This window comes from Malaclemys terrapin, chromosome 15, assembly GCF_027887155.1.
Source record: "Malaclemys terrapin pileata isolate rMalTer1 chromosome 15, rMalTer1.hap1, whole genome shotgun sequence".
Lineage (NCBI taxonomy): Eukaryota > Metazoa > Chordata > Testudines > Emydidae > Malaclemys > Malaclemys terrapin.
Window position 1 is genome coordinate 33,477,274 of NC_071519.1, and position 16,263 is coordinate 33,493,536.

General features: G+C 56.3%; 1 protein-coding gene across 3 annotated transcripts in view; it reads right to left on the bottom strand.

Moving 5' to 3' along the window:
• The window catches only part of BACE1 (beta-secretase 1), a 25,610-nt gene extending 9,510 nt beyond the window's left edge, over window positions 1–16,100 (bottom strand). For all 3 annotated transcript variants that reach the window (XR_008441713.1, XR_008441712.1, XM_054005469.1), the window contains exons 1-3: window positions 15,415–16,100; window positions 3,387–3,475; window positions 868–1,084 (exon numbers count right to left, since the gene is read on the bottom strand). Coding sequence is in view for 1 of the 3 variants with exons in the window: in XM_054005469.1 (XP_053861444.1) it covers window positions 868–1,084; window positions 3,387–3,475; window positions 15,415–15,675 (567 nt within the window). In the remaining 2 variants the exon portion in view is untranslated. The remainder of the gene's footprint in view (window positions 1–867; window positions 1,085–3,386; window positions 3,476–15,414) is intronic.
• Between the last annotated feature and the right edge of the window lie 163 nt (window positions 16,101–16,263).

A 16,263-nucleotide genomic window follows, 5' to 3' on the forward strand; every position in this document is an offset into this window, starting at 1 on the left:
CAGCCTCGGGCAAACTGCAGTCTCCCTCTGTGCCTCAGTTTCCCCTTATATAAGATGAGGGCAGCACTAGGTGGCTGCCTTGTGGGAGGGCTGGAGAAAGGCAGGGTGTTATTGCTCTCCTCTTTGCAGGGCTGGGTTTGGGGTGCATTGATAAAGCCAATAGCTGAGTGGCATGGGGCTGGGTTTGGGGGGCAGTGATAGAACCAATAGCCAAGCGCTGTGGGGCTGGGTATGGGGGCCAGTGACGGAGCTGGTGGCCGAGGGACTGGGTTTGGGGCGTAGTGACGGAGCCGGTGGCCGAGGGGCCAGGTATGGGGACCAATGATAGAGCCGGTGGCTGAGGGGCCGGGTTTGGGGGGCAGTGACAGAGCCGGTGGCCAAGGGGCTGGGTTTGGGGGGCAGTGATGGAACCGGTGGCTGAGGGGCCGGAGGGCTGGGTTTGGGGTGTAGTGACGGAGCCGGTGGCCGAGGGTCCAGGTTTGGGGGGCAGTGACGGAGCCAGTGGCCGAGGGTCCGGGTTTGGGGGGCAGTGACGGAGCTGGTGGCCGAGGGTCCGGGTTTGGGGGGCAGTGACGGAGCCGGTGGCCGAGGGGCTGGGTTTGGGATGCAGTGACGGAGCTGGTGGCTGAGGGCTGGATATGGGTTTGGGGAGCATTAACAGAGCTGGTGGCTGAGGGGCCGGGTTTGGGGTGCAGTGCCGGAGCTGGTGGCTGAAGGGCTGCGTATGGGTTTCGGGAGCATTAACAGAGCCAGTGGCTGTGGGGCAGAGTTTGAGGTGCTGGATGTGCTCCCATACACAGCAGCTGCCTGGCCCCTCCTAGGCCTTGTGGTGCTGAACCCCATCCAGGCCGGCGGCGCCGCGCTCACCCGGGCGATTTCGGCATAGGCCAGCCCCAGAATTCCTTCCCAGTTTGACCCGTTGATGAAGAATTTGTCGGACTCTGTGATGGCAGCGATGTTGGCGCGGACGGTGACGTTTGGGCCATGGGGGATGGTGACCAGGTCCGTCCCCAGTTCACCTTCCCATTTGCCCTGGGTATATGGCACGTAGACCCCTTTCCGCAAGTCCCGGTAGGTGCTGGACCTGCAACGAACGCCAAAGACAGGAGCAAGCCCTCAGGCTAGTTCTACTGGAGCATGGGAGGAGCTGGGGAAAGGGTGGGAGTGTGTGGGGTGGGCAGGGATCTGGGGGAGGGATGGCCATCTGGGCGGGGCCAGTGAACCCCTGGGATTGTGGAGCTGAGAATCGGTGACGGTGCAAATCTCCATGTTTATCTGCGAGTGGAGGGATTGTGAACTCACATGTATGAATGTGTGTGCGAGCAGACATACGTCTGGGCTACATGCTGGTGAAACTGGCCGCATGTCTGTGTGTCCCTAGCCCACCTGCACCTCCACAGTTGGACTATGACCCCCTCCCTGAGACACCAGAGGTGCCCAGGCTAGACTGAACTGTAGCATCCCCATAGGCCCCCTCTGCTGCTGGCCCCACCCCAAAGGGAGCCCCCCAGCAGCTCCAAATGCTCCTTCGTGTGGTCCCCGCACCGGGACCAGATTGCAGCTGTCAGTGTGCACAGGGCACTCTGAACCCTGGGGCTGATTCTAGGGCATGGGGGGTGGGGCTCCCCCTCCTCAGACCCTTGGGCCAGGGTCATGGGAGCACAATGGGCCCAGCCAAGGGGAGGGCGATGAACAAGCCCAGACATTGTGCCCAGTGGCTCAGAGGCCGGGCAGTGTTGTAATGTGCCGGGGGGGGACTCCTTTGCCCCACTCAGCACAGAAAGGGGCCATTGAGTCCCGCCCCAGCGCAGACGCAGCCATCATGGAGGCCAACCAGCATCTGGTCGTGTCGGCCCTGAGCCCGGGCTGGCGCCGTGCCCGGCACGTACAGTGTGCAGGAAGGGGCTGCTCTGTGCCCGGCTGCCAGGGAGAGGCCTGCACAGGCCCCCTCCGGTTCCCCACCAGGCCGGCAGCTGCCTGGGGTATCCCAGCGATGGAGCACGCAGGAGCCAGCCATGCGGCCGGCCTGGGGAGCGATTCCTGGGCCCGGCAGAGGCCCCCAGACGCTCTCCCAGAAGCAGTCTCAAGGGTGGCTCCCCGCGTCCAGGGCCTTTACGTCGCTCCAAACTCCCCGTCTGCAAGGTGAGGACAGACACGTCCCTTGGGCCGCCCTCTGCCTGGTCTACCTAGAGAGCTGGCTGGCTGAGCCGGGACCCTCTCCCGAGGAGCCTGTGCGGTGCCCAGTGCCGGGGTCCTGCTGCCAGCTGGGACCCTGAGGTTCTGCAAATAATGACACCAACGGGCTGCAGTGATGGGTGGCGTGGGAGGAGCAGTGGCAGACGAAGAAGGGGGTCTGACGACAGAGAACAGCAATAAACACTGTTCCAGGCAGGAGGCCAGATTCAGGTCAGTCAGCCGGCTGTAAATCCGGAGTGGCTCTGCTGCAGTGGATGGGCTTACTGCACGTTTATACTGGCATCCCTGGGCGTTGGTGCATGCAGGCCAGTGACCCCTCAGACCGGCCTCGGAGCTGGAGCTCGCTCTGTCCGTGCTGTGTGGAGCGATGGTTCATCTCATTACTCCATGGGCGCACGCTGGGGGCCCCGGAGCGGGCCCAGTGACTAAACCTGGCCATTGCTGCCAGCACCGGCCCCAGCCTCGTGCACCTGCTCCTTTCCTGCCCGTAATTCCTCTCCCCGGAGGGGAACCGCCAGGGCTCTGCGAGTGCTCGCGGGGGGCCACGGGGCAGCCTCGCCTCATGCAGCTCTTGGGGCTGAGCCCAGAACCGCCACCCTGCCCGAGGGGGGAGCCCAGCGAACCCCCAGTGGGTTCCACGCCAGAGAGAGCCGGCCCCTCGGGAGCCTCCTGGGCCTGCCCTCTCCGAAGTGGGATAACCAGCCGACCTGAGCAGCGGGTGCAGGGAGGGAGCATTCCTGGGGGCTGTGGTCTGAGGGCGATGGCTGCTGTCAGCTCAGGGCGTGATTCCGTGAGAAGCGGCTTCCGCAGGCTACCAGGCCAGGGACCCAGAGCAGCAGATGGGGCGCGGGGAGGGGGCACAGGTTGGGGGTGGAGAGGGGCACCGCGATCTCTGCTTGGGCTGCTGTGGCCAGGACCTCCCTTCACAGCAGCCCCCTCAGCATCTAGCTATGTCGGGGGCCCTGGGCCCAGCAGGCAGCCCCTGGCACTGCCACAGCTGGGGATGCTGGCTCAGAGCAGGGCCCCCTCCCCAAGAGGGGGAAGAGCAAAGTGGGGGTCCCATGGGAGTTGCTTTTTGGGGCCAGGGCGGTGGGTGCCCCATGGCTGAGCCACCAGGCGGGGTGACTGGGCTTCCCCAGTGCAGCGCCGCGCTCTGCCCCGCCAGCCTCTAGCACTCCGGCCATACTCACAGCTGTCGCTGGTAGTACCTCCGCAGGAAGGCGTGCGGCGCTGCCCCCACGGCAAAGTTACTGCTCCCCGTGTCCACCAGAATGTTCAGCTGGGGAAGGAGAGGGGGGAGCCACGTTACTTAGGAACAGGAAACGTCAGTGCTAGTAGCGCCCCACCCCTGCCTGGCTCCGTGGGGTAGCCAGCCCCTGCCATGGCCTGGCCTCTGGTGCGCTCTGGGCTGTTAATGCCTTAGCTTTTAATGTTTGCATTTATCCACAGGGTGGGGAGAGTGGCAGTGCCCAGATTTCCTCTGCCCACACCCTGTGCCCCAGGGGCCTCCCCGGTGCCCAGTCCTGAGTCCCCCAGCTCCAAAGCCATCTGGGAACGGCCCTTGCTGTCACTATTCCCAGGGAAGCCTCAGACTTCAGCTCTCCAGCCCCACTCCCTCCGCGGCTGTCTGCAATCAGCCTCTGCAAGCGGGGGGAGGAGGGGGTTGCTGCGGCAGGACACCCGACTCCTGCCACCTTGCAGGAACCAGCCCACTCAGCAGCATGGCTGGGCACTGCGGAGGTATCCACTTCCCTGCGGGGCAGGGCGGGAGAGCCAGGACTGCACCAAGGGCTCCGCATTACTCCGGCGGGACACCCTGGGGGGCGCCAGGCATGGTGCAGCCAAGCTCCGGGGGCTTAAATCGGAGCCCAGGGAATGGCTGGCCGCATCAGACCAGGGGTCATCCAGCTCAGGGCCTGCTCTGCCAGTGGCCGGCCCCGCAGCTGCACAGGGAATTCCCCCTCTAGGACACTTCTGGGACTCCAGGCCCCCTGGGAAGGGTCCCTCCCTGGGAATCGCCCCCAGCCACCCTCACCCTGTAACTCCTGCCCGGGCCCCCTTCGGGGCATTGGGTCCAGCGCTGATGTGGAAGGAAGAGTCCAGTCCAGTGAACCAGTGTCCCCACCTATGCCTGGCAGTGCCAAGTACTGGCTCAGCTTGACCCCAAGGTGCCGGGCAGGGGGGTAGATGGGCATTCAGAGGCACGAGAGCACAGGTCGAGCAAATCCCTTCAGTCACGCAAGTGAGGAGGGTGTTCCCTGAATGCCCCCCAGTCCCACACTCCCAGGGGAGCAACGGCAGAGCAGGGTGAGTGGAACAGAGAGAAGGAGATCAGCTCCAGGCCCTGGTGACATACCCTGCTCAGAATCCTTCCCATCAATTTGCACAAAGGGATCTGGCTACTGCCCCTAAACTCCAGGCAGACCCTTGCCCCCTTTGCAGGCTCAGCCCTTGCAATGGGGCAGGGGGAGATGCTCGGTTCCACTGGGTATCAGTTCTACTCCAGGGCCTCTGCCTGCTGATTTGCCAAGACCGCCTTGTCTCACAGCCCCCAGAGGGGCTTCTGCTCTTCATCTGCAGAGCCAGAGGGCACTTGTGCTAATCAGAAATTCACTCCGGCTGCAGCGGGGAGAGTTGTCCCAATGAAGCTCTGACACCAGGCTCTCAGCACTGCACCTCCCAGAGCAGGCTTTTCCTATTGCCACTGCCTCAGTGCGCTGCTAGCTCAATGTCGTGCAACAAACCACTGCCTCAGCGCGCTGCTAGCTCAATGGCGTGCGACGCGCCACTGCCTCAGCGCGCTGCTCGCTCAATGGCGTGCGACGCGCCACTGCCTCAGCGCGCTGCTCGCCCAATGGCGTGCGACGCGCCACTGCCTCAGCGCGCTGCTCGCCCAATGCCGTGCGACGCGCCACTGCCTCAGCGCGCTGCTCGCCCAATGGCGTGCGACGCGCCACTGCCTCAGCGCGCTGCTCGCCCAATGGCGTGCGACGCGCCACTGCCTCAGCGCGCTGCTAGCCCAATGGCGTGCGACGCGCCACTGCCTCAGCGCGCTGCTAGCCCAATGGCGTGCGACGCGCCACTGCCTCAGCGCGCTGCTAGCCCAATGCCGTGCGACGCGCCACTGCCTCAGCGCGCTGCTAGCTCAATGCCGTGCGACGCGCCACTGCCTCAGCGCGCTGCTAGCTCAATGCCGTGCGACGCGCCACTGCCTCAGCGCGCTGCTAGCTCAATGCCGTGCGACGCGCCACTGCCTCAGCGCGCTGCTAGCTCAATGCCGTGCGACGCGCCACTGCCTCAGTGCGCTGCTGGCCCAATGCCGTGTGACGCGCCACTGCCTCAGTGCAGCACCGTGTACTGCTGTCGCAGTGCCAGGCTGTCTCAGTGCAGTGCTGTTTCACAGTTAGGTTCATTGCTTGCTTGGCTCACTGATGAATTCTTTGTGAGCTATTTGGGTGAGGAAGGGCCTCTGCTTGGAACAGTCACCGAGCAGCGAGATGTTTCTCCTTTGCCTTATGTTCCTGCATCGACCCCTCCTCCTTGCAGAAACAAATCCATTTCCATGTCAGTGGCCTCTGACACAAGCCTGCGCTCTGCTCCCTGAGGGGTCCCTGGTCACATGCTCTGTGATACCATGACAGCAGCCTCCTCGCAGCTCCCAAAACACGTCCTCAGCCTAACCTGGGAAAACACACCCGGCTCCAGCATCAGCTTTCCCCAGCCATCAGAGGCACAAAAGAACCCCCCCCTCGCCCGCCCTTCTGCCCCTGAAGCCCTGGGGGGCGGGGGCAGAGAGCAGCCCCCTCTGCTCAGGTGGGACCCACGGCAAGTGCCAGCCACCTACTGGGTCTTCCTGTGAGCAGCGAGGCCCACCCAGAGGGAGTTAACGCCTCACTCATTTTCACTCCCTGCAAAGTACTGGGGCTTTAACATGTCATTAGCGGCCTTCTTACACCAGGACTCCTCTGCCCCTCCGTCTGGCCCTTTAGACCCCTGCTAGCCAGGCCCTACGCCTCACACAGCTCTGCCCATGTCCCGCAATCCTGCTCCACCCCTCATTATCTGCTTTAGAAACTGCCCTTGTGCCATAACTGTGTCCTAGATGGGTGTTGCTCTGCGGGGTGGTGAAAAGCAGGGCGGGGGGCACTGCTCACACCCCCCAGCGACGTGTTTCACAGGGTGGAGCGGTACAGCAGCCTAATGCACCCTCCGGACGAGCCCCCCTCGGCCGTGTGTAAGTCAAAGGTTTAAGAGCACCCAGAGACACCGTCAGCAGCTGGATCGCAATTGATACAGCAACACCTGCGCTAAGAACCCCATCTTCACTAGGCAACCCAGCGTCTGCAGCCCCCGCCTCTAAGCCCCTCTGCACGGCTTCCAGTGCCTTTCTGTTTCATCCTTAATTAAAGGCCATCTGTGCTAGGCAACTGATCCCTTTTTCTAGTCCCTTGGGTGGCCACTTAAGAGAAGTCTCGCTGGACCAATACCCCGCTAAACAGGCAACATATAGCAGCAGGGAGAGAGGATCAGCCCAGCAAGGCGAATGGTTCACATCCTGAGACCTTACCCCATCCGCACAAGAGCAGTGACCGAGGTGGGGCCCTGGGGAGCACACAGGTAAAAGCTGCAGGGTATCTGGGACCTGTGTCCTGGTAACAGGGTAAAGGCTTTGGACGGCCCAGGCGCTGTCAGATACCTGGGACCGGGCTGACACCATCATTCACATCTGGGCCCAGTGCGCACGAAATGGCATTTCATGTGGTGTAAACGACAGCACGAGGTGCAGGGCAGGAGGATCAGGCCCTGTGAACTCGGGTTTGGGGGTTTCACAGGGATAGCACCTCTCTCCCAGAGACTCCACCCAGGCATTGCTCTGGACTGGGACATGGGAGCCAGCAGCACCTAGCCGGGTGTGTCGGAGAGGCCTCTCCACTCCGGAATTCACCCCCGGCGCCCTTGGTCCGACGGAGCCTCCGTCTATGGAACTCCCGGGTTCCCTGCAGACACATCTCTGCTCCGGAGGGCGAGAGGTTGGGGAGGGGCCCATGGGTGGCTGGGAGTGGTCACATGCTGACATTGCCACAATATGCAATGGGCTCTAAAGTCTGACTTGTTGCTGAGCCTACAGCCGGGCGGGTCCGAATGGCGGAAACGGGGACTCCCAGTGGAATGAAATACATTATTGAGAGTGACTGCCTGGGGAGGTGCTGCACAGACCCATAATTACAGCACAATTGACATGGCATAAAAATCTAGTGTCCAGAGACATGAAACCTAACGAGGGAGACAGGGCCAACCAGGAAGGGATGGGGGAGGGCGGGAGGTGATGGGAAGGCAGCAGGACTTGGACAAGAAACAGCCTTCCCAATGGAAATGCCTCCAGGCTGATTCTTGGGGAGCAAGTTCCACCCTCTGGGGGCTGCCAGGGACCCCATCAAGGCACGTGATGCCCAAGCACAATCAGATGCCAGGCTGGGCTCTAGGAGGCATTCTGGATGCAGCCAGGGCCTGAGGACAAAGCTCATCACAGGCAGCATTAGTGAGGGATATCAGTGCTTAATGGCTCTGAAAAAGCCAGGGGTCTATCATAATCTGGGAGCAGCAGCTTTGGTAAGAAAGTGCTTAGAGTGCACCCATCGGTAACCCGGCTTGCTTATAAAACACAGCGTGCTGGTCTGCAACCCCTGGCAAACCCCCAGCATTGCTCGACGGGCTCAGCCAGTGAGTGCGTCCTGCACTCTTTGAGGTCGAGACACGGGCTGACATGTCCCACGATGTGAGCGGGCCAAGGGGCTTGAGGCTAGCCACTAGCCAGCCCCTGTTTGGAGCTGGAGCCCCTTTAAGAACAGGAGTTGGGCCTGAGAGGGGATGATCAGACCCAGCTGGGAAGGGGGACAGGTGATCTCTATAGAGTCTGAAAGAGCCCAGCTCAAGGGAGGGGCTACAGGAAGTTGGGAGGTAGTTGAGGAAGCTGATGTTGAACTGATTTAGTGTGATTGGAGAAGAAGTTGGGTCTGAAGGAAGGGCCTGAGCAGACCTTGGGCTTGGTGCTCGTCCTTCCTGGGCTGGGGAAAGTCTCTAGCAGCCCTACACAGGGCGTGTGCATTCATGTGCAAATTGGGGGCAGCCCCTGGCTGCTGGTGAGTGGCCAGTGGGGCCCCTAGGGTGGGCGAAGGTCAGAACCCCGGGCTCCCCTGGCTGTGCAGCAGCACTGCACTCTGCAGGCCTTTCTGGTGGCCAGGCAGGAGCCCCACCTACGGCGGCCAGGAAGAGAGGGGCAGCAGGGAGCTGAAGAGCCAGTCTGCCTGGACAGGGCTGTGCACCCAAAGGGGCCTGGCTGCTGAGTGAAGGTGAGTTACAGACTGGTGCCGGACACAGTCCGTGTGTCCCATGCCTGGAGCTGTGGCACACAGACCCCTGGGTGGCTGGGCCCGTTAACAGGCAGATTCTTAGCCGGGCTGTACTTGGCAGTGGTGTCTGGGCTTCTGAAATTAACCAGGGCAGAAGCTGATTTGACCCTGATCCTATGTGGGGCTTAGCTCCCATTGTGGGTGCTGAGTGCTCTGAGTTTGCGGGATTGGGCCCTTCCTCTTTAAGCGGGATTTTCCTCTTCGTTTTTTTAATTTGACTTAAGTTGCGCTGCTTCATTCTCCATTCGCATCTGAGTGAGCATGACCCAGTATTACTCTTAGACTAAGGAGCCCATAAGGCAGCGGTTCTCCATCAGGGAATGTGCTGAGGTCTGCCGGGGGGTCCATCAGCTCCTCTGGAGACTTGCCTGGTTCTGCAACAGGCCACGTAAATAGCACGAGTGGAGTCAGTACGAACTACAATGTCAGACAATGACTTGTTTATGCTGCTCTATATACTAGGCCAGTGGTTCTCAAACTCTTGTACTGGTGACCCCTTTCACACAGCAAGCCTCTGAGTGTGACCCCCCCTATACAGTAAAAACACCCTTTTATATATTTAACACCATTATAAATGCTGGAGGCAAAGCGAGCTTTGGGGTGGAGGCTGACAGCTCACGACCCGCCCATGTAATAACCTAGTGACCCCCTGAGGGGTCCTGACCCCCGGTTTGAGAACCCCTGTACTATACACTGACGTAAGTGCAATGTTTATATTCCAGTTGATTGATTTTATAACGAGTCTGCCATTGTTCAGCACTAGTGTGGCTGTGACACTTATATTTTTATGTCTGATTTTGTAAGTTTGTAAGTGAGGTGAACCTTGGGGGGTAGGCAAGACCAATCAGACTCCGGAAAGGGGATAGACCGTGGATCCATGTAAAGGATCTAGAGTGCAGTGGCTTTGCTGGTGGTAGAGCGGCAGTGCTGGGTGTGCAGGGCTCCCTTCGTGGAGAGCAAGGGAGGGCAGGGGCTGGGGAAGAATTCCAAAGCTGGCTGGAGGGGCAGAGCGGTGGGGGATGGGACACATGGAGGAGGGCATGACATTTGGTAACCCTGGATTTGTAATAAATATCACTGCTGCCCTGCACCCTTCACATGTAGTTCTGGAAGCACGTTGCACACATTAATGCACAGCCTTACCCTCCCCCTGGGAGGCAGGGCAGTGTAATTACCCCCATTTCCTAGGTAGGGAAACTGAGGAGCAGAGAGAGTGAGGGGGAGATTTTCCAAGGGCAGTAAGTTGCTCAACTCTGGCTGAGAGTGGATGGGAACTGGGTGTCTGACTGCCTTGGAAAACCAGCCCACGAGGAACTGACTGAGGTCTCTGTCAGTCCACGGTGGAGCCAGGAGTAGAAGTCAGGTCATGTGGAGACACGTGCGTGTGGACACCCACACTTTAGTGGGTGTAAAGTCTATATAAAAACGCCTGCTGAAGGGATTTTGCTCAAACTTAAAAACATAAAATTCCAATGTGGACGGGGGCCAAACATGAAAGGCGCTGCCCAAAGAGTGAACGTTTCAGAAATGTGTGGAAAGGGGAGGTTCTCATTGAAAAGGTCTGGCAGTCTGGATATGTGGCAGATTCCAGGCAATTGCTCCAATCAGACCTGGACAATGAAATTTTTTAAAATTAGATTTTTGAGAAATAATTTTCTCCCTCTCCTTCTTCCACTGTAGGAAGTAGTTTCCTAGAGTATGGGGGAAACTGAGGAAAGACGTGGTGTTTCCTCTGTAACTCTTTTTCCCCCCACAGTCACTCCTTCCATTTTCTCCCCTGGACATTCCCCTCCTTGTGTCCATCCTTCCTGCCCAGAAACAGGAAGGCTTGGCAGAGCTGAGTCTGTGTCCCCCCCAGTCCGTGTGTGATAGGCTGGAACAACTTGGATCCTGGGTGGATCGGCACCGGGGGGTGTGTGTGGGGGGGAAGCAGTGACACGCCCTCCCCAGTGGGTTACGTTTGCTTTCCGCGTATGCCTGTGTGAGGCACCCAAGTACGTGCTCAGATGTTTGCGCTGGTTGGGTGCTGAGCATTTCTGCCATCTGGCCCCTCTAGGCGTCTAAATGGGCGCTGAGCGCTTTGGCGAATCCGCCTCATGCGTGGGGGGGGGCGCTGGGGCAGCTGGCCCTGAGCTCTCCCTGCACTCAGGGCTGGCCATGCTGAGGAGTCATCCAGTGAGAAGGCTACTGAGATCCGAGCATGGGGGCCTCAGCCATCACAAGAGAGGCTCACTCAGAACCTGGGCTGGGCCAGTCAGTGCCTAAAGCGGTATTGTATTACAAGGGCTGATCCTGCATCGCGCCGTGTGGCTGCAAGGTGGTGTGCACAAGGCTGTATTGTGTTTTCAGAGGGCTCCTAGACACTATGGCAAGGCAAATAATATTACAGGGGTAGGAAAGGCATGCCAGATGCAGGGGTGTGGCATGCGTTTGGAGGGTGTCGCAGGGAGGGGAGCTCTTTACAGTTATAACTGGCTCATAGCTGCTCTGTATCGGGTGGCTGGAGCTGCACAGCGAGGCCACTAGCAGGGAATTGGATGGGTGTGTAGGGCAGCCACTGGCTTGGGGAAACTTTCACTTTCCACATGTGCATCTATCCCAGGCCCACCTCTGCCCAGCACCAGACTGCTCTACAGTATTATTGGTACAGCCCCCTCCATTGTTTGTACCCACAATGCATGTGTGTGCACTATCACGTGCTACATGGGATACTGGTTTGCATCTCCCAGTGGGCAAGTGACCACATCTTATAACTGGTACTCATGGGCTGCCTCTGCAGTAGGCCAAGGGCAGAATGGACTGCATTAGTAGGAGCATTGCCAGCTGTCATAACTATAAAGGGAAGGGTAACCGCTGTCCTGTGTACAGTACTATAACTTAACCTCTGGCCAGGAGGGATTTTAATTTCCATACTGATTTTGCAGAGATGATTTTTACTTTTTTTCTTTAATTAAAAGCCTTCTTTTTAAGAACCTGATTGATTTTTCCTTGTTTTAAGATCCATCAGGTTCTTAAAAAGAAGGCTTTTAATTAAAGAAAAAAAGTAAAAATCATCTCTGCAAAATCAGTATGGAAATTAACCTTACAGGGTAATCAAACTTAAAGAGCTCAGAGGACTCCCCTCTAGTCTCAGGTTCAAAGTACAGCAAACAAAGATAAACACTCTAGTAAAAGGTACATTTACAAGTTGAGAAAACAAAGGAAAACTAACACGCCTTGCCTGGCTATTTACTTACAAGTTTGAAATAGGAGAGACTGTGGAGAACCTGGATTGATGTCTGGTCCCTCTCAGTCCCGAGAACGAACACCTCCCAAACAAAGAACTCAAACAAAAGCCTTCCCCCCCCCAAGATTTGAAAGTATCTTGTCCCCTTATTGGTCCTTTAGGTCAGATGCCAGCCAGGTTACCTGAGGTTCTTAACCCTTTACAGGGAAAAGGATTTTGGAGTCTCTGGCCAGGAGGGGTTTTATAGTACTGTACACAGGACAGCTGTTACCCTTCCCTTTATAGTTATGACACCAGCAGATCGAGGGAAGTGATTATTTCCCTCTATTTGGCACTGGTGAGGCCAGGAGCGCCGCCAGCTTTTCTGCTGCCCTAGGCGGCGGAAGTTCCCGCCCCGAAATGCTGCCCCCCCCCCAGAGGTGGCGGAACGTCCCGCCGCCGAAATATCGCCGCGGTTGCTGCCCCCCAAATTGTAGCGCCCTAGGCGACCGCCTAAGTCACCTAATGGGTTGCGCCGGCCCTGGGTGAGGCCACATCTGGAGTACTGTCCAGCTTTGGTCCCACTACAGAAAGGATGTGGACAAATTGGAGAGAGTCCAGCAGAGGGCAACGAAAATGATTAGGGGTCTGGAGCACATGACTTACAAGGAGAGGCTGAGGGAACTGGGATTGTTTAGTCTGCAAAAGAGAAGAGTGAGGGGGGATTTGATAGCTGCTTTCAACTACCTGAAGGGGGGTTCCAAAGAGGATGGAGCTCGGCTGTTCTCTGTGGTGGCAGATGACAGAACAAGGAGCAATGGTCTCAAGTTGCAGTGGGAGGTTTAGGTTGGATATTAGGAAACACTATTTCACTAGGAGGGTCGTGAAGCACTGGGATGGGTTCCCTAGGGAGGTGGTGGAATCTCCATCCTTAGAGGTTTTTAAGTCCTGGCTTGACAAAGCCCTGGCTGGGATGATTTAGTTGGGGTTGGTCCTGCTCTGAGCAGGGGGTTGGACTAGATGACCTCCTGAGGTCTCTTCCAACCCTGAGATTCTATGACTGCAGGGACTGGACCATGCTCCTATCCCTGAGGCAGCTTCTCTGGCCCATAAATGGGGCAAGCTAGCAGGGGGCAAGTTGCCTTGCAGCTGCCCACACACTTTCTGGAGCCAGCCAGAGGACTCCAGTCCTCAGGGCTTCCTGTGTAGTATCTCCCACCAGCCCCTTGGACATGGACCATGTTGGAAGGGACTGTGCTGAGCTCCTTGCCCAATGGACACCCAACTTGCAGAGAAGTCAGCAGGAATCCAGCACCCACTAAGGGGCAAGCACTGGGCCTAAAGAACAATCCATCTGCCTTGGGACACCCCTGTGAGCATCCCCAGGTTCCCCCTGTGCTTGCCAGCCACCTGGATGCTGATAGCTGTGAGCATCACAGCCCTGAGGAGGGTGTGGAGCTACACCAGGCCATGCAGGGCCAAGGAAACCCTGCTTCTTACTAGATCATTTAATCAGAGGGGCTGGCTTGTTGCAAACCCCAGCTCTTTTAGTTGGCTAATATGCTCCCAGCACAGCAAGAGCAGGTCACTGGCTCAAGTCTCATGCTGCATATGAGTGTGAGCTACTCAGGAGCTCAAACCAAAACAAACCCTGGAAGGTTTGCCCAGTCAGGAATTGCATCCCCAATCCAAGCAGATAATAAACATGCTTAATGTGCTGGCATGCACACGCTGCTTGCCGTGTGCTTCTGTGGAGATATCCTCTGGAAGCTCAGACTCCACACACCCACTCTCACATCTGTAACCACATGCATGCTATGCATATCTATACATACATACTACTCTCACATGCATATAGATTACAGTCACCTCCTCCCCATGCACTTCATTAGCACCTGATTCTGCATGACTGCAGTCAATAGGAGCTTTACTGTTGATTTCAGCGGGTGCAGAAGCAGGCTCGTATTGTGTACACGCAAGATACAATCCCACACATCTACATGCACACACACCTGTGCGCACCCATACACACAGCCTCCCTCTATTTTTTAATCATCCTGTAGGGTGAAACTCAAGTTCCCTGAACTGCACCCCACTTTCATTTATAAATGGCTGAAAACAATGCTCTAATAAATTTGTTAGTCTCTAAGGTGCCACAAGTACTCCTGTTCTTCTTTTTGCGGATACAGACTAACACGGCTGTTACTCTGAAACTTGTCATTATGCAAGGCACTGCATTTAGCCGTATGGAATGGAAATCCATCAACCTCATGAAAAAACTCGTCTCTGTATGTGTGTATATATATCTCCTCATTATATGTTCCATTCTATATGCATCCGAAGAAGTGGGCTGTAGTCCACGAAAGCTTATGCTCTAATAAATTTGTTAGTCTCTAAGGTGCCACAAGTACTCCTGTTCTTCTTTTTGCGGATACAGACTAACACGGCTGTTACTCTGAAGAAAACACTGGTGAAATGCCAGGCTGGTCACTCGCACAAGGCTCTGTGTTTTCAGTAGAACAATGCTGCCATTTCTGAATCTTCCTTCTGACGGGTGTGCAGCTGTGGTGACATCTTCAAAAGAAATACTTGTCGTTTTAAAATAGATCTGTATTTCTCCAGGGGAGATTGTATCCCCATGCCCTTCCCCTTCCCTATTTCCCCCTCCTTCTCATGCATTTCTGCATTCCATAGGAATCCACGATGAAGTTGCTAAGGCATCAGAAAACAATTGCAACCCCTGAATATTGCTGTTGTGCACAAGTAATGCAAGTTCCTTACTTGCGGGCTGGATCAACCTAAGCACAACGGTGTCAGCTAAGGACAGAGGCTGGCTCAGAGCTTTGCATTTCAGTGCTGTAGGGTTATCACTACGATACTGTAGGGTTGAAGGATCCATTTGGGGCCAAGTCTTGCAGCCCTGGGCTCTGACATCCTGGGAGTCTGCCCTAAAGAGAGGCTGAATTCGTCTTTGTGCTGCACTTCCTTGGGTTTGAATATTAGTAAAACACGTACAACAACCATCATCCAGATGCCCAAAATAGCCAGCCATGAAACACAGGAATCAACAGAACTGAAGGCCTATTCTGTGACTATAGAGGGAGAGTATTTACCAAAAGACACCTCATTTGTACATCATAGAACGTAATTGCCACACACAGTCCTACATTCTGGAGTGTTTCGTTTGCAAACACCTATGGAGAGCAGTTTAGAAAATGCTATTTCTACACCCAGCCCTTGCCTTTTGTGTCTGAAATGGGTATCTGTAATGCCTCGTGCAGGCACACGGATAATGGCTCTGTACTCTGGCCACAAAATTCCCTTGAGTGAAGTTGTATTTCTCACTCTCTGGCAGTCAGTCATTGCTTTTTAAAATTGCTATTTTTCCCTGCTCAAAGACTGTTTAGATTCTCTCTTGACCAGTGTGTGGTCTCTCTGGAGCACAGTCATACAGTACCTGGGTGACACACACACACAAAAATAATATAGCGGTACACATACCAAACCGCCCATGCCTCAACTTCTGTGAAGTCGGGGCTTGGTCTCAGCTTCGCAAACCTGCCCAATAACCCGCGGCCAGGGAATGTGGATAGCACGCCTTACCTTTTGTGGGGGGCTCCCTAGAGTCATCTCCACATAGTAGCCCTGTCCAGATTTTCCTCTCAAGTTATCTATCATGTTCATAAAACTGCTTCTTTGTCTGGAATCCTCCCGCTCCTCCTCAGCTGAGCGCTGCATCCTGTGGGCCTGTTGCAAGGTCCCCATCCCGTTCCTCAGAGGCACCCGGATCCCCAGATGTGGCTGGCTGGCTCGCACCATGCCAGACCCCAGCCACAACAGCAACCAGGGCAACATGTGAGCCATTTGGGTGAAAGCCCTGCCCAGCCCTTCCCCTGAATTTGCTGTTCCTGAAGTGATGGTGCTGTTGCTGTCGTTCTTCAAGGAAATCTGTCCCTTTGCACAGACAAACGCATAAGGACCAGGTAAGTTTTACTCAGATAACCAAATGCTCCTTCCTAGCAAGCCAGCAGTCACCAGTAGCATCTTTGAGGCAGAGAGAATTCCAGGTTGAAAATCTATCTAGACTGGTAAATCTAAAGTAATAACCATCAAGCATCTAGGAGAGGAGATTCAGTGCAAATAAGATCCTGGAAGCAGTTGTCATGCTGGGATGATTTTTTTTCCTCCTCCTTTTGGTTAGCTGAAGCATGGGAAAATCAGGCAGTCTGGTCAATTTCCAGACTCTAGAGACAGCATTTGTCAGTCCACCATAATCTCTTCACTCTGCAATCAAGATTTGGAGGCGGAAAGACTTGTGGCTGCCGCTGTCAAAGCCAAAGGTTTTTTCCCCCCAAAGATCTCTGGGAAGTGTAGTTTTCCATGTTTGCTTCCCGTTCAGGTAACGGCTAAGGCCGGTTTTGATGCCCTTTGGTGAAAAGAAAAGTCTCTCTA